This window comes from Musca domestica, unplaced genomic scaffold (assembly GCF_030504385.1).
Source record: "Musca domestica strain aabys unplaced genomic scaffold, Musca_domestica.polishedcontigs.V.1.1 1, whole genome shotgun sequence".
Lineage (NCBI taxonomy): Eukaryota > Metazoa > Arthropoda > Insecta > Diptera > Muscidae > Musca > Musca domestica.
The window spans coordinates 5,176,571-5,195,195 of NW_026712114.1; the positions used below are offsets into that span (position 1 = coordinate 5,176,571).

The 18,625-nt window shown below is 35.9% G+C and overlaps 2 protein-coding genes across 4 annotated transcripts in view; one reads left to right on the forward strand and one right to left on the reverse strand.

Annotated features, from left to right (window-relative positions):
* Window positions 1–2,187, reverse strand: part of LOC101891226 (uncharacterized) — a 95,093-nt gene extending 92,906 nt beyond the window's left edge. Inside the window, exons 1-2 of one of the 3 annotated variants that reach the window (XM_059118091.1) lie at window positions 1,977–2,187; window positions 119–989 (exon numbers count right to left, since the gene is read on the reverse strand). The gene's annotated coding sequence lies outside the window, so the exon portion shown is untranslated. The remainder of the gene's footprint in view (window positions 1–118; window positions 990–1,976) is intronic. The other 2 variants (XM_059118099.1, XM_059118097.1) reach the window with 2 other exon arrangements.
* Window positions 2,188–13,169: 10,982 nt separating this feature from the next.
* The window catches only part of LOC101890312 (protein Skeletor, isoforms B/C), a 129,644-nt gene continuing 124,188 nt past the window's right edge, over window positions 13,170–18,625 (forward strand). Inside the window, exon 1 of the mRNA XM_005181660.3 lies at window positions 13,170–14,165. Coding sequence (XP_005181717.1) covers window positions 13,943–14,165 — 223 coding nt within the window. The 5' untranslated portion in view covers window positions 13,170–13,942. The remainder of the gene's footprint in view (window positions 14,166–18,625) is intronic.

An 18,625-nucleotide genomic window follows, 5' to 3' on the forward strand; every position in this document is an offset into this window, starting at 1 on the left:
GTTTTTATTTTTGTTGTATTCGCGTTCATTCGTTTTTTAATTTTTTTGTTTTTTGGAAGATAATGGGAATCGAATTGTTGTAAAATAGTAGAATTGAACAAAGAATTGGCCAACTTACCGCTTCCTTTTTGGTTTCTGAGTTGGGGGGTTGTGTGTGTTGGTGTTGTTGGTCTCTTTTTTCTTTCTTTGTTTGTTTTTGTTTTACTTTTTTCTTGCTTGCTTAATTTGCAGGAATTAGATTTGCAATATTTTTATGGTCTTGTCTCGCTGTTGTTGTTGTTGCGTCGTGGTTGTCGTCGTCGTAGTTGCCGTCGTTTATGATTTGTTGCGTTTCTTGTGTTGTTTTAGTTGTTGAGGGGAGGGAGGCAAAAGTGAATAGAGGAAAATAGCAGCAATAGAAGAAGATTACAATGAAAGTAACGGTAATAAAACTAGTAGTAGTAGCGCAATAGTTTAAAGCAAGTTTCTCTTCAGTTTCTTCTGCTAGTTGTTGTTGTTGCTGTTCTTCTTCTTCTTTTCGTTTTTAGTAGATTTGTCGTTTGCAATTTCCCGTATTCCACTTCTTCGCCGCGAATTAAGTAAAACACACACAAGTTCACTAACTCACACACTCGCAATAGTATTTTGCAATTTTGTATTTTTCTTTTATTCACAATTCTTCTTCTTCTTCTACTTTTGCTTTGCAAATTTTGCCTTAAAACGATTTTTGTTGTTGTTCCACTACTGCAGCAAAACACAAAATCAATCTTTGAAATTTCTCCTGTTTAGTGGTATTTTAAATATTTTTATTCTAGTTGTTGTTGCTTTTTCTTTTGTTACAATTACTTGGTTATTTTGTTTTCTTAAAAAATATTTAATTTTTATTGTTTTTTTTACTTTTGTTTTCTGTTTTTTAATTTTAATATTTTTTTCAGAACGTTGTTTCACGCCGTTGATTTCTTGTTCGTTTTTGTTCTTCTTTTCGTTTAAGGTTTCCTTTGTGTCACGTTCTGTGTTTTGTGGTGATAAATATCACACAGCAGAGCAGAGAAATGTCAGACAGAAAGCAGAAAAAGAGAAAGACAAAACGTAATTGGGATAAATTCTTGTAATAAAAACAAAAAACTTAATTTTCCATCATTTGTTCCCATCGCCTAAATTTAGTATCTCCCATTACCTAAAATTCCCACTTAAAAAATGTTTATCCCTGGCCAAATATGATGCCAAAATGCGAATATGAAAATAAACTTAAAAACAATTCCTGGAAATTGCAGATTCCTCGAACTGCATTGATTTTGAAGGAAGGAAAAAAACTGAAAAAATGCCGACAAGGCAAACCCACAAAAGCAGGCGTTGTTTTTTTTTTTGTCTTTTGTGAATTTTTCACTTCTGACAGTCGGTAGCAGCAGTGTTTTCTCTCCCTCTCCGCCCTTACTTCATGTGATTGCTTTACTTGTCATGTACTCATCGGAGAGTGAGAGCAAGTGTTTGTATGTGTGTGTGTGTGCTATGAATTTTCTTTTTTTATTTTTTGCTTTGCTGGATTACTTTTCGTTTCGTTTCTCTTTTTAACTATCTTTCTTGTGATTTTTTTTTGGTTCTTCTACATGTTCACGTTGCGTTTGGGCCTGTCGTCGTCGTCGTTGGACTTTTAGCAGGTTTTTTTTCTTGAATAAAATTTATTAGCAATTTTTTCTGAACAATGGATTGTAATTTTTTTCCTTCAAACACTTTTGCTTGCCGTCGTCGTCATTGGTGCAAAAATTGTTACACAAACTACACTAAAAACGACACTTGAATGCACGTTGGAGGTGACGAGACGCTCGTCCCATTTCCTTTTTGCAGTTCTTTTTTTCACGTAACTTTTTCCCTTTTTAATTAGGAGGAATGAATCTTTGTTCAGAGCACACGTTTTCGTTTTTTTCGTTCTTTCTTTTTATGGGTTGGTTGCAATTTTTAGTTAGTAATAATTAGAATATAGTGGAAAATAACTTTACATTGTTTTATTAAAAATTATTTAATATTTCTCCGTTTCTTTTTTTTTTCTTCGTTTGCTTTTATTTCATTTGTGAAATAAAAAAAAAAACTATATTAGCGTTATCAAGAAAAATCTTTTTCTTTCCGTGCACGACAATAGTAAATAAATGAACGATTGACTTCAAGAGTTCTCTTGGAATATCTGCGAGTGTGGCAACATCGAAATGTATTGGTTACCATATGCTGGGCAATCACAAGAGAGACCATGAGGTTTTGAGAGAAATATATGATGGCACATTTGACGTTTACAGTTTGCCATTGCCAACGCCATAGGTGTGAGTGAATAGGCTATATAGTAAACAGCATGTTCACAGGCAGTGGCTGTGTGTTAGTGTTGCCACATTCAATGTTAATGGAATTCTATGCAGGGTTGCATTTAAGGGGGTTTGTACTAAGTGAATGTTGTATGATATGTCTTACGATTTGTTTGAAGTGTAGTTGCTTTTTATATATTTATTAATTTCTTTACATTTTACAGCATAGATATTTAATAAAAACAATTCAAAATGGGAAATATTGTGGTTATAAACTATAGAAAGACGTATGCATCAAAAATAATTTGAATATTATATTTAATGGTCAGTTCCATGGTACAATAATTACAAGTTAGGTTAGATTGTATGAATTTGACAACACGACCCCGAAACTAGAGTATTGTAACTTTAAATTTAATTATACTTTTCTCACAATATTTTAATCGAAATCGCGAAATTAATGAAATCCGTCTTCAAAGCGTTGATGCATATATTTTGACAATGACATGTTTTCAAATGAATATTTAAAAAAAAAATTGTTAACATATGATTGCATGACTTTACCTTCTTAATTCTACCATGATTATATTCGCTTATATTTTCCTGAACATGCAAGATTCTACTATTTTTGCATTTTTTTCGATTTCATAGTGTGAAAATCGGTAGTAAATCTTTTACATCCTTGTAGTTCTGGATTAGTTCAATTGTAATTATAGTGCGTTTTATAAAAAAAAATTATATTATTTAATGTATAAATTGATGAAATTAAAAATTCTGTTCCAGAATTGAAATAAGGTAAAAAAAATTTACTACGATAAAGGATTTTTCCTTTCTGTTATCGGAAAATATTTCGAAATCAGTAGATTCTTGCATGTTCTGGAGCAGAAAAATGTTTTTTTTTTTTTAAGAAAATAGGGTTCGCTGTGATCGAAAAGTACGTATGACATTTATTCATGTATTTCACACCTGAAATGTCGCTCATGTATCACACGATATGTGTAACTTCGACATATGAAAAATTTGACATTATATATGAAAACAAGTAAAAAAACTGCTAAGTTCGACCGGGCTGAACTTTTAGTACCCTCCAACATTTGGAAGGAACTTCAAAATTTAAAAAAAATCCTTCGAAAAATACCTCAAAAATGAAACCCTTATATGGGATCTATACGAAGTGGGGGAACGGCATAGGTAATTTACTGCCATAGGCTGTAGGACCCATTACGAACTTCTAATCCGAAATTTAAAACAATTCCAGTGAATAATTTCGCTAATATCATTAAAATACCGAAAAAACGGAGGTTGTGTTATATGTGGACTATACGAAGATGTGGACGTGCATAGGCAGTTTTCTGTCATAGGTTGTTGTACTCATTGCGAACATCAAATACGAAATTTGAAACAATTGCGGTGAAAAATATCGCTAATATCATTAAAATATCGGGAGGTACCGTTATATGGAGGCGAAGACGTGGACGTGCGTAGACAGTTTTCTATAATATTCAAATAATGTCGTTAAAATCATCAAAATATCCGAATATCGGGAGGTACCGTCGTATGGAGGCTTAGGGAAACGTGGACCTGCATACGCAATTTTTTTATCATACGAATACGTGGACCAGCATGACTCATTTTCCGAACTTAATCAGCCTACTGGATAAATACACACGTCTGCAAAATTTTAGCCCTCTATCGTTCCAACTCGTTCAAAAGATAGCGGACAGACAGATACACAGAGATATGACCATCGCTCGACCTAGAATTTTACATTGAACCAGAATATATATACTTTGTAGGGTCTATCATGAATATTTCGAGGTGTTAAGGTGAGAATACATAAAACGTTTTCTTTAACTGGCTTAAGTCATCGATTGGCTTCTTCGGAAAAGAGCAAAGGAGTGTAGGCCCAAAATCGAACTAAGTCACCCTAAAACTTCTTTGTTCCTCTACAAAGAAGCCACAGTTAATATAACACCCATAGAATGGTGGAGGGTATAAAAAACATTCCGTCTGATAATGCCTTATACATACTTGAGAAACATTTACTGACGACATCTATTGCGACATTTTAATATCACGGGCAAAGTACAAGCTGTCACCTGGCGTGTAAACACCAACCTATATTCGTCCCCCGGTAAAGTTCTTGTCTTCGATAAAAATTTGACATTAATTTCCCCTTTTAATGTGTGTTACGTCCCAATATTTATGACAAATTGAAAAGAATTTCCCAATGACTATATTGGGAACTAATAGCCAAGACACATTTGGTGGTTTAATGCTTTGCTATTTATTAGTCCCAACTTTTATATCAATTTGTGTAAACATCGAATTATGACAGAGAAATTAATAGATGGTGTGTGTGTGAAGAGAACACCCAGGAGACGAAATGAGACTAAGTTGTTGCCGCAGCGAAAAAAAAAATTTCGCCCTAAAGAAAAAAATAATTTTTTGGCAGCCTTTGGCATGGACTTTTATAAAATGACAAAATTTATTAGTTGGCTTTTCCGAAATAAAACAAAATGTATCTTTGTATTTCCAAAAATTAAAAATATTATGTACAAAATACAAATTATAAAAATAAACCGTAATCATGTATTTGACAACAAACCATGAAGTTTTATAAACAACCCTTTAGGAAATATGCACAGTCAATTACTACTGAATTACTATTGGCTTTGTCACCAATACTACTGATCATGTTGGACAAGCAATGTTTTGCATATGAGCTTTTCATTCAGAAGTCACTGGTGACATTGTCAGTAGTCCAAGGGGGGATCACATGGAGACATTGGTACTAGTGAGGTCCATATAAATACGTTAGTACCAGATATTATTTTTTATATTCTATGCACTTTGAACGATTTTTTTTACTCTCATATCCAGCTCCCGTTACTCGGTATTTTCATGATTTTAGCCACACGACTTTAGGCACGACAGGTCTACGTCTTCATGGTAGAAGAATACAGGTAGTCGCATCGGCACATCTGCTGGGACAGTGATCTGTCAAAACAATTTTGGAATTGAAAATTTTGAATGAAAAAAATTTAAAAAGCAGTAAGTTCGACCGGACCGAACTTTGAATACCCTCCACCATTGAGAAAGAATGTGGAAATTTTCAAAAAATAAAATCCTTAAAAAATTTTGTTAAAATTTTAAAAATGCCAAATATAGCCGTTATATTGGGGTCTATACGACGTGGATCTATATAGGCATTGTTTGTCATAAGCCATTACCATATTCAAATTCGAAACTTGAAATAAACGGTGAATAATGTAGCTAAAAGCATACCGTATATAGGGAGGTACCGTTATATCGGAGCTGTGCGAAGACCTGGACCAGCATAGACAATGCTCTGTTACAGGCTGTAGCATCCATTACGAACTTCAAATACGAAATCTCAAACAATTTCGGTGGGTATTGTACCTAAGCTCGTCAAAATACCGAATATAGGGAGGTACTGGTGTTTGGGGCCTATACGAAGAACTGGACCAGCACAGACAATTTTCTGTCACAGGTTGTAGGTTCCATTATGAACTCTAAATACGTAATTTGAAACAATTCCGGTGAATAATGTCGCTAAAATCTTCAAAATACCGAATGTAGGGAGGTACCGTTATATGGGGTGTTATGCGAAGACGTGGACCTGCATAGACCATTTTCTGTCATAGGCTGTAGTATCCATTACGAACTTCAAATACCAAATTTTAAACAGTTCCGGTGAATAATGACGCTAAAATCATCAAAATACCGAATATAAGGAGGTACCGTTATATGGGGTGTTATGCGAAGACGTGGACCTGCATAGACAATTTTCTGTCATAGGCTGTAGTATCCATTACGAACTTCAAATACCAAAATTGAAACCATTGCGGTGAATAATGAATATAGGGAGGTACAGTTATATGGGGGCTATACGAAGACGTGGTCCTGCACAGATCATGTTCTATCTTAGGTTGTAGTATCCATTACGAACTTCAAATACTAAATTTGAAACAATTCCGGTGAATAATGTCGCTAAAATCATCAAAATACCGAATATCGGGAGGCACCGTTATATGGAGGTTATATAAAAACGTGAACCTACATGGTCCATTTACGAACTTAACCTGTCTACTGGAAAATAAACATGTGTGCAAAATTTTAGAAACTCAAGGAAACTTTCTCGGGGCTGTTAATGATGTTTTTCATTACGTCAATGTTCCTGGCAGCGGCTTAAAGGGCAGGAGGTCTCTATACATAAATGTTACAAATAACTTACGCAGTTTGGTGTCCGTTCTTTAACGTAATCAAAATTGAAATGAGTCAATTTACGCTCGCAAATGTCTGAGGAGAGATGAATCAGCTAAAGCGTCGTTATTCACTATGAAGTGTTAACACAAACAATAATCGATGATATCGACAATAACAGCTATCGAATTATAGGTGCATTGCTACGATTGGCTGTGGAATCAGTAGTTTAGGATCAGAATAATCTCCCAGAAAAACAATGTTCCTGGCAGCGGCTTAAAGGGCAGGAGGTCGCTACACATAAATGTTACAAATAACTTACGCAGTTCGGTGTCATTCTTCAACGAAATCAAAATTGAAATGAGTCAATTTACCTGAGGATAGATGAATTAGCTAAACCCTCGTAATTCACTATGAAATGTTAACACAAACAATAATCGATGGTATCGAAAATAACAGCTATCGAATTAAAGGTGCATTGCTACGATTGGCTGTGGTATCAATAGTTTAGGATCAGAATAATCTCCCAGAATAACCAGCTGAGAATTATTGTGAAAAGCTAGGAAATATTTGATATATGTATATGGATTCCGTATTAAAATGAAAACTTAAGGTGACAATTTCCTGTAATGAATTTAATGTCAATACGATTGAAAATGCAAGATTCCAGTCTTCTACAATTATTGTAGCAAAAGAAGGCGGGATATTATCGATCTTCATACTCGTTCTAGCTGCAGCAAAATTATGTTTTTTTGTTTTGTTGTATTATTTTGTGCCTCCTTCTTCAACGAAATAAAAATTAAAATGAGTCACTTTATGCCTAATGTGGCGTTTCCACTGCACTTAATTCGCTCTCTATTCGTTGTTCGACTCTTAACTATGAAAAAACTACCTAATTCTTCACACAAAATTTCCTGAGCGAACACTCATATTTGTAAGTTGTTCAAATCAAATCACTCTCAGAACAACGAAACAATATGTCCCATCCCTAACAAATGAGGGCATTTATCGAAAAAATAAATTATGACATTTAAAAATTAAAAATAGAAAAAATTGATGAAATTTAAAAATTTTTGGGAAGACTGAAAATTATGAATGAAAACTACAATGTTGAATGGCGTATGTACATTCAAACGAAAGGAAATTTTGTTTTCTCTCTCATTCGAGGTACGCATTTGGTCCACGAGTTAAATTTTCACAGACAACTGCAAACAAGAGGCAATATTTTCAAAATGTTTCTATCGGCAGAAAAAATGTTTGACAAGTGTCTCTCCAGCAGAAATTAAAAATGGAAAAACACAAAACTTTGTTCAAAATGTCAACATTTACACAAAAAGTTGAAAACTTTAATGAAAATTGTAAAATTAATGATATAATAAATCTTTGGGAGGAAAACAATAATTTCTTCTATTCATATTAGTGAGAATTTCATGTATTTTCGTATAAATTCCCATTAAAATCCACAAACAAAATTTTTGAAAAAAGGAATTACTTTACAATAAATAACGAATCGTGCCGTATGAACGGGTTAATTCGTGTACCTAATTCTGAGAGCGAACAACGTTGTTCGGTTTCCAATGGAAACATGCTATAAATATCAAAAGAGAGAGTAATTAGCCAAGCATCAGTTATTCACTATGAAATGTTAACACAAATAATAATCGATAGTATCAACGATAACAACCATCGAATTGTAGATCCATAGCTACTTTCAAGCTAAATTCCACTATTACACCCTCCACCATACTATGGAGGCTATATTAACTTTGTCAATCCGTTTGTAACACAAAGTATATATATTCTTGATCAGCGTAAAATTCTAAGTCGATTTAGCGATGTCCGTCTGTCTGTCTGTCTGTTGTAATCACGCTATCTTTCGAATGAATTGAGATAGATGGCTAAAATTTTGCACAAATGTTTATTTTTCCAGTAGCCAGGTTACAGTAATGGACACTACAGCCTATGACAGAAAATTGTCTGTGCAGGTCCGCGTCTTCGTATAGCCCCCATATAACGGTACCTCGCGATATTCGGTATTTTGATGATTTTAGCGACATTATTCACCAGAATTGTTTTAAACTTGGTATTTAAGGTTCGTAATGCATAGTACAGCCTAAGGCAGAAAATTGTCTATGCAGGTCTACGTCTTCGTATAGCCCCCATATAAAGGTACCTCCCGATATTCGGTGTTTTGATGATGTTAGCGACATTATTCCCCGGAATTGTGTCAAATTTGGTATTTGAAGTTCGCAATGAATACTAAATCCTAAGACAGAAAATTGTTTATGCAGGTTCACGCCTTCGTATAGCCCCAATATAACGGTACCTCCCAAAATTCGGTATTTTGATGATTTTAGCGTCATTATTCACCGGAATTGTTTTATATTACGTATTTTGAGTTCGTAATGGGAACTAAAGTCTGTGACAGAAAATTGTCAATGCAGGTCCAGGTCTTCGTATAGGCCCCATATATAAGTACCTCCCTCTATACGATATTTTGATGATTTTAGCTACATTATTCACCGTTTATTTCAAGTTTCGAATTTGAATACGGTAATGGCTTATGACAAACAATGCCTATGTAGGTCCAAGTCGTATAGACTCCAATATAATGGCTATATTCGGTATTTTTAAAATTTTAACAGAATTTTTTAAGGATTTTATTTTTTGAAAATTTCCGAATTCGTTCCAAATGTTGGAGGGAATTCGATAAATTAGTTCCAATTATAAAAAAAGGTTACCAAAAAAAAAAAAAAAAAAAAAAAACATTGCCACTATTTATAAAATTGTTATTTCTTTAATATGGTCGTCGAGTTCTAAATGTTATTCTTTTTGTAGCCATTAAAAGACTTCTTTGTAAGATTTGTCTTCGAAATTTATCGAAAATGTTTTTCTTGAGACATCTATGCTTTATTTAATTTTTGATTTCAAAATTAAACCACTTATAATTGGCAGAAATATCACAACACTTTCTTCATTTAAATTACTTCAATCTTTTAAAAACATTTAAATTTTTACACTCTCTAATATTCCTTGGAGATGTAATAAGTTTCAAATATATTTCTTTCCCAATTTTAGTATCATTCTGCAGCCAATTTTTGTTTAAATTATTATTAACGAAATCCCACAATCTCCGCATGATGCACTCAAATAAACAGACTGCTAAACGTTCCTGCTTCAACGAAGGACATTCAATAAATAAAGCCACCAAATTTCAAACAAACTTCCCTTTATAAAACATACCAAATGTACGCCTCCAATTCATACGACGAAACTCCAAAAACTCACTTACTCACACACACAAATACACAAACAAATATATCCACAAAAAATATATATGAGCAACACCAACAACTGAGAAATACATAACAACTTTGGCATTGATTCTTGCATTGGTATTGGTTGTTGGAAGAAAAAACGTCAACATGCGCTCTTTGGAGTGCTCTCCCTCAGCGGTAACTCTCTTTCCACCACCACGTTTTAAATATAAACAGCAGTTGAGAAAATATATAATTTATACCATGTGCAAGATGGGCAGAGAGTTGTGGTTTGAGGTGAGTTCGTCTTCCGTTTGTGGGGGAAAAATGAGGAAATCAAAGAAAAAACTCCTGAATAGCGCGTAAAATTTTGTAGTAAAAATTTATAAACGTTATACATATGACATTTTGATGTTTTGAGAGATGCAAAAAAAGGGAAGATGTTTATGGGAACAATTGGTAAGAAGTGGTGAATTCGATGTTGACCAATGCGTCGTATGATTGATTTATATTGACATATTAATGTGGGAGAATATAACTTGACCTTTCCAAATAGGAAGGCCATTTGGTCGATAATCAATAATAAGAAGATAAACAAACTGATAGTCTATGTGGGAATACCAACCGCTGGTCTTCTACGCGAGAAGAAGACCAACCGCTGGTCTTCTACGGGAGAAGAAGACCAACCGCTTGTCTTCTACGCGAGAATAAGACCAACCGCTGGTCTTCCACGGGATAAGAAGACCAACCGCTTGTCTTCTACGGGAGAAGAAGATCAACCGCTGGTCTTCTATGGGAAAGAAGACCCATCGCTGGTCTTCTATAGGAGAGAAGACCCATCGGTGGTCTTCTATGGGAGAGAAGACCCATCGCTGGTCTTATATGGGAGAGAAGACCAATCGCTGGTCTTCTACGGGAGAAGAAAAAGACCAACCGCTGGTCTTCTATGGGAGAGAAGACTAACCGCTGGTCTTCTATTGGAGAAGACCGACCAACCGCTGGTCTTCTACGGTAGAAGAAAAAGACCAACCGCTGGTCTTCTATGGGAGAGAAGACTAACCGCTGGTCTTCTATGGGAGAAGACCGACCAACCGCTGGTCTTCTATGGGAGAGAAGACTAATCGCTGGTCTTCTATGGGAGAGAAGACTAAACGCTGGTCTTCTATGGGAGAGAAGACTAACCGCTGGGCTTCTATGGGGGAGAAGACCAACCGCTGGGCTTCTATGGGAGAGAAGACCCATCGCTGGTCTTCTATGGTAGAGAAGACCCATCGCTGGTCTTCTATGGGAGAGAAGACCCATCGCTGGTCTTCTATGGTAGAGAAGACCCATCGCTGGTCTTCTATGGGAGAGAAGACCCATCGCTGGTCCTCTATGGGAGAGAAGACCCATCGCTGGTCCTCTATGGGAGAGAAGACCCATCGCTGGTCTTCTATGGGAGAGAAGACCCATCGCTGGTCTTCTATGGGAGAGAAGACCCATCGCTGGTCTTCTATGGGAGAGAAGACCCATCGCTGGTCTTCTATGGGAGAGAAGACCCATCGCTGGTCTTCTATGGGAGAGAAGACCCATCGCTGGTCTTCTATGGGAGAGAAGACCCATCGCTGGTCTTCTATGGGAGAGAAGACCCATCGCTGGTCTTCTTCTATGGGAAAAGACCAACCACTGGTCATCTATGGGAGAAGACCAACCACTGGTCATCTATGAGAGAAGACCTACTACTGGTCTTCTGTGGCAGAAGACCAACTACTGGTGTTCTATGGAAGAGAAGACTAAGGTTTTTTATAAAAGAGTAGACTAACTACAGGTAGAAGACCAACCGCTGGTCTTCTATGGGAGAAGATCAATCGATGGTCTTCTTCTATTGGAGAATACCAACCGCTGGTCTTCTTCTATGGGAGAAGATCCACCGCTGGTCTTCTTCTATGGGAGAAGACCCACCGCTGGTCTTCTTCCATGGGAGAAGACCCACCGCTGGTCTTCTTCTACGAGAGAAGAAGACTCACCGCTGGTCTTCTATGGGAGAGAAAACGAACTACAGGTATTTTATGGGAAAAGACTAACCGCTGGTCTTATACGGGAGAAGATCAAACGCTGAGAGGAGCTTAAGGTCTTCTCCTAGAAGATCCGACTGAGTGCTCTTCTTCGACCTTCAGCTCTTCTAGGAGAAGACCTTCGGATCTTCTATTAGAAGACCTTCAGCTCTTCTAGGAGAAGACCTTCTGATCTTCTATTAGAAGACCTTCAGCTCTTCTATGAGAAGACCTTCGTCTCTTCTATGAGAAGACCTTCAGCACTTCTATGAGAGAAAACCTTCTTCTCTTCTATGAGAAGGCAAATATCTCATCTCTTAGAACAATTCTTCAGTCTTTCAGGACCTTCTGGTCTTCTATGAAATAAGGATCCTATGCTCTAGTATTCATCTGCCCCTGCCCAATGTTTGTTTATAATATCTGAACAATTCCTGGAAATATGTAACAGTATCATGTTGACAATGTTATGGGTTGCTTTGTGTAATTTTGGACGTTTGTTTCGTTTTTTTTGTGGCACACTCACACACACAGACAAATACGAATATAGATATAAATAGAAGCATCCTCTTTGTGAAATGCAATGACAACTCCCAAATGTTGCGATTATTTATTTTTTTTCGTTTATCTATCTACTGCTCTCAAATGTCCTCTGTAGTGCATTTCCGCTTTCAGCCATGTTTGTGTGTGAGTGTGGGGAGGAAGTGATGCATTCTCACCTCTCTTTATGTTGATGTTCTCTAATTCTCTTTTACTCTCATTGAAAATAACAGTAACTATTTTTTTACTCTCCCAGTTGTTAATTTTTTCTTTCTCTCTCTCTCTCTCTCTCTTTACAGCATTGCAAAGCTTTTCACCACACCACACCGCCTCAACTCAAATGGTATCCAACAAATGAGACAGCCCCAACCAAAACCTTGCTTAACTGCTTTGTGTGTGTCCGTGTGACTAGTGTGTGCGTGCCTGCTTTCGTGTGTGTGTGCATGTGTGTGCATTTATGTGGTGGAATGTCTGTGTGGCTTTGACGATGGCTGTGATTTAGAAATCTCTGCCTGTGTGTGGCTGTGCTGGAATTACAAGCATTTCTCGCCAAACAAAGTGTGGCCTCTTCAGTCCGATATAAACCGACCAACCAACCTGACGAGTGTTTTGAAATAAAGAAAAACGCGGTGCGCGGTGTTCACACACACACACACAAACAAAATTCAAAAACGCTTCTTGAGTTTCTAAAAATTTAATTTAATTATTTTTTTCCCTAAATACTGAATGGGTTAAATATCTCTGATTTCAAATAAAAAAGAAAAATAAAAAAGGAAACATAAATGGAAAAACCTTTTAAAAATTTTTGGAAAATTACTTTTATTTTTGGTTAAACAAAATTTTTTTTGGTTTGTGAATTAAAAAAAAAAATATTAATAAAATAAAAAAGTGTTTTTAAAAAATATTTAAAATAATAAAAATTAAGAAAATTCTAAAGTGGAAATTGTGAAAAAAATTCGAAAAGAAAAATCCTTTAAAAAACCAACAACAAGAAAAATTATACATAAATTGTGAGAAAAGAAGGAGGATTACACAATTACACACAAAACGCCATTTTGGATTTTTGTCTTTCTGGCTGGCTGGCTGGCTGACTGGTAGCGAAAAAAGGACCTCCATCTACAGCCCCAACCCCCATATCACCCATCCCAGCCCTCCTCGGAAAAAAGTGGGCAAACATTTAGAGAGAGCAAAGTGGAGCTCTGAAATATTAGCAACAGTAGCATCAGCCGGAGTGGGGAAGCGTGGCGGCAGGACATTCTCAGGATATGAAAAACTAAAATAAAAGCTTACTCCCCAAAAACTAACTAACCACCACCAACAGATCGAATAAACAACAACATCAGTAAATAGAGGACAAACGAGAAAAAAAAGTTCCCAAAAAGGAAAATATGATTTTAACATTTTTAAAACGTTTTTGAAAAATAATTTCATTCATCAAAAAAAAAAAAAAAAAAAAATAGTCCTCTATTTTCGTAAAAATTGCATCACGTCTAGCCCACCTGAAGCCTAAGCTGCTCATGTTTATTATTTGAAAAAAAAGCCCGCCCACACACATTTAAACATTTCACTCTTCAAAACATTAACGCCCCACTCTTTCCTCTGCATTTCCACGTTCACAATGGATTACAACAATAATGGATTACCAACAACAAAACCGACTGCAACACATCGAAAATTTATGAAAACATCTCGTCAGGTCATTACCTCGACAAAACGTAGAAAATCCTCCAAATCGATGACCTCCTACATGGCCGTGTCATCATGGTTTGCTGGGTTATCCTCATCTCTAACATGTTGTGGATTACTGATTGTCGTGGCGCTCAGTTGCTGCATTAATAGCGGTAAGTTTTTTTTAAAGAGATAACATTTTCTTGATGGCTTTCTCTTCATATTTCTCTCGCTCTCTTTATCTCTCTCTCTCTTCAAAATGGGGAAAAGTGATCTTGCTTAGATCAGGAATGGAAATATTTAGTATCATAGCATGTCTTTGCTTTTACAGCTAGGCTGGGTAGAGAGAAAGAGAGATTCTCACATTTATGCTCTCTCAATTTTTCTTACTCTCGGATTGCATTGTTTTGTCAAAATGAGGAAAAGTGATCTTACCCGGATCATGGATGGAAAAATTTAGTATCATAGCATGTTTTTGCTTTTATAGCTAGGCTGGGAAGAGAGAGAGAGAGAGATTCTCACATTTATGCTCTCTCAAATTTTTTACTCTCGGATTGCATTGTTTTTAAATGGGTCGGACTGTGAGTGTGCAGAAAATTGCACTCATTGATGGCACGCGAGCCTTCTGTTGTTATTCACTGTTTTATAGCCCTTTATGGGGATAAGGTTGGGGGTATGGAACCACTCTGGGTGCAAAACTCATGTGGAGGATCCATGAACCGCTGTAAATTAGATATTTTTTAATAGTTCTTGGATGCTCCACCCAACAAGGACATTTTTAAATTTGGATTTATGGGAGGAAACAAGGACTCCCATAAGCGTGGATTTTTTTAATGACTTTTAAAGGGATTCCCATCAGATTTATGCAAAGTTCCTAAAAATATCTCAAAAATTCCGATTTTTAAAAATTTTTAAGGGATTTTATGGTCGATATTTTCAAAATTTCTTGAAAGATTTAAAGAAGAATAAAATATTGAACAAAATAATATCTCGGAAAGGATTCCAGGACATTATGGGTTTTTTTCAAACATTTCTGAAACCAATTTGGGTTTTCTAAGTTTTCTGAGATGTTGTTAATGGGACTGTTAAAAAAGTCGAATATTTTTTTTTTTCGATTTTAAAAATTTCTAAAAGCATTCTAGGGCGGTTTAAAATGTGGCCTTTGGTCATGTGTCCAAGGACAAGTATCCAAGAATATGGATTCTTTTAAGGATCCAAGGATTTAGTAAAATCTTTCTTAGGATTCCAAGGACTATTTTTAGTGTGGAGAGTCGAATGCCACTTTTAAATATCTCAAAGATTTTCAGGAGAGTTCAAGGACCATTTTGGAGAGTCCAGGGACCAATATAAGCCTTCTGCTAGGTAATGGCTTCCAGGAAACGAATCTACTTCGTTGCCCAGCCTCTCTCGCCACAACCAGCACTTTTATCTACCGGCCTCAACTTTCTGACCTTCACAATTCTTGGCGATTTGTGATTTGTGACTATCCAAAAAGTTCAATTTTTTTACGTCCATTAGTGATTTGCTATTGATTTCTCTTTCGTAATGCCCTTCAGAAAACGGAACCAGAGAAGTTTGTTCCGCTTTTCTTAATTCTTCAATGCATTCTTTTCCTCTAGAATCATCGTCGCACTCATCTTCCCCATATCCACTGAAAAGGATGAGACCTTCGGTGCGTATTTGTGATTTTGTAGTTGCTGACACCGAATATCCAAAGAATATTTTTATACCCTTCTCCATAGTATGGAGGGTATATTAAGTTTCTCATTCCGTTTGTAACACCTCGAAATATACATTTAAGACTCCACAAAGTATATATATTCTTGATCAGGATAAAAGTCTATGTCGATTTAGCGATGTCCGTCCGTCCGTCCGTCTGTCCGTCTGTTGAAATCACTCTAGCTTCCGAACGAATTGAAGTAGATTGATAAAATTTTGCTCAAATGTATGTTATGTCTGCAGGACTTTTGGTATTGAAAATGAGCCATGTAGGTCCACGTTTTGGTATAGCCCTCATGTAACGGTACCTCCCGATATTCGGTATTTTGATGATTTTAGCGACATTATTCACCGGAATAGTTTCAAGTTTGATATTTGAAGTTCGAAATAGATACTATAGCCCATAACAGAAAATCGTCAGTGCAGGTCCACGTCTTCGTATAGCCCCCATATAACGGTATCTCCCAGTTTTCGGTATTTTGATGATTACAGCGACATTATTCACCGAAATTGTTTCAAATTACGTATTTAGAGTTCGTGATGGGAACTACAGTCTGTGACAGAAAATTGTCTATGCAGGTCCAGATCTTCGTATAGGCCCCATATATCAGTACCTCCCTATATTCGGTATTTTGATGATTTTAGCGACATTATTCACCGGAACTGTTTCAAATTTGGTATTTGATGTTCGTAATGGATACTAAAGCCTATGACAGAAAATTGTTTGTGCATGTCCACGTTTTATAACCCCCATGGTACCTCCCTATATTCGGTATTTTAATTATTTTAGCGTCAGTATTCACCGAAGTTGTTTTAAATTACGTATTTAGAGTTCGTGATGGGAACTACAGTCTGTAACAGAAAATTGTCTATGCAGGTCCAGGTGTTCGCATAGGCCCCATACATCAGTACCTCTCTATATTCGGTATTTTGATGATTTTAGTGACATTATCCATCGGAATTGTTTTAAATTTGGTATTTAAAGTTCGTAATGGATGCTATAGCCTGTGACAGAAAATTGCCTATGCAGGTCTAGATCTTCGTATAGGCCCCATATATCAGTACCTCCCCATATTCGGTATTTTGACAATTTTAGGTACAATACCCACCGAAATTGTTTGAGATGTAGTATTTGAAGTTCGTAATGGATGCTACAGCCTGTGACAGAAAATTGTCTATGCTGGTCCAGGTGTTCGCACAGCTCCGATATAACGGTACCTCCCTATATACGATATTTTGATGATTTTAGCTATATTATTCACCGTTTATTTAAAGTTTCGAATTTGAATATCGTAACGGCTTATGGCAAACAATGCGCATGTAGGTTCACTTCGTAGAGACTCTAATATAACGGCTATATTCGGTATTTTTAAGTTTTTAACAGAATTTTTAATGGATTTTATTTTTTGAAAATTTCTAAATTCTTTTCAAATGTTGGAGGGTACTCACTGTTCGGCCCGGCAGAACTTCCTGCTTTTTAACTTGTTTTTATTTTCTATTCTTTTTGGGTTAATCCTGGCATCACGCCAACAGATAGCATTAGCTATTTTCAGGACAAACAATACCTATGTATGTTGGGGTCCACGTCGTATAGACCCCAATATAACGGCTATATTCCGTATTTTTACAATTTTAACAGAATTTTTTTTAGGATGTTATTTTTTGAAAAATTCCAAATTCGTTCCAAATGGTGGAGTGTATTCAAAGTTCGGCCCGTCCGAACTTACTACTTTTTAACTCGTTTTTATTTTCTATTTTTCTTTTTTTTTGGGTTCATTTGTCCTGGCATCGCGCGAACAGATAGCATTAGCTATTATCAGGCCACAATTTAATTCGAGTAGTATTCGGTTTCGGCCAACTGTGATGGAATACTAAGCATTTCCTCTTCCTTGGTCTCATCATTTTGAAAGAGCTCTAACTTTTTCCTCCGAGTTAGGACTTGCTGGCGGGAACATATTCAGCAGAGTTGTATCGAACATCATACAATTTCTTCAGTCAAATTGTTGTTTTTTTTTCAAATATTATTTCATTCATTCGAAAAAAAAATCCATACCCAAATTAACATATAGTGACAGACATATTAATTACCCATCTGACAGAAAGGTATACCTTTAATTGTAGGGTGGTAATTTTCACTGTCAATGTCTTAAATACATATTTTGTTTTAATGGAAAGGGGAGGAGGACACCCTGAATTAATAAGCCATTTGATTATCAACTAATTGCCATGAAATCAAAAAAATTTCTTAATTCATTTCACACTAGAACCCACAAAAATAATTAATTACAAAAAAAACTTACATACAAACACATTCATAAAAATTAATGTTTTACATTGATGTCATCGTAGATGACAATGTAGCGATTATTGTGAGTTTTTTTTTAAGAAATCTAAGCACAATTGAAAGTTTCACTAAGATGTAAAGGGTGCCACGGCAAATTACATGGGTGGGTGATAGAAAAAAAAATTAAAAAAAACATGTTAAAAAGCAGTAAGTTCGGCCGGGCAGAACTTTGAATACCCTCCACCATTTGGAGCGAATTTGGAAATTTTCAAAAAAAAAATAAAATCTTTAAAAATTCTGTTAAAATTTTAAAAATACCGAATATAGCCGTTATATTGGGGTCTATGCGACGTGGACATACATAGGCATTGTTTGTCATAAGCCATTACCAAATTCAAATTCGAAATTTAAAATAAACGGTGAATAATGTAGCTAAAATCACAAAAAATACCGAATATATGGAGGTACCGTTATAACGGAGCTGTGCGAAGACCTGGACCAGCACAGACAATTTTCTGTCACAGGCTGTAGCATCCAATACGAACTTCAAATACGATATCTCAAACAATTTCGGTGGATATATTTTACTTAAAATCGTCATAATACCGAATATAGGGATGTACTGATATA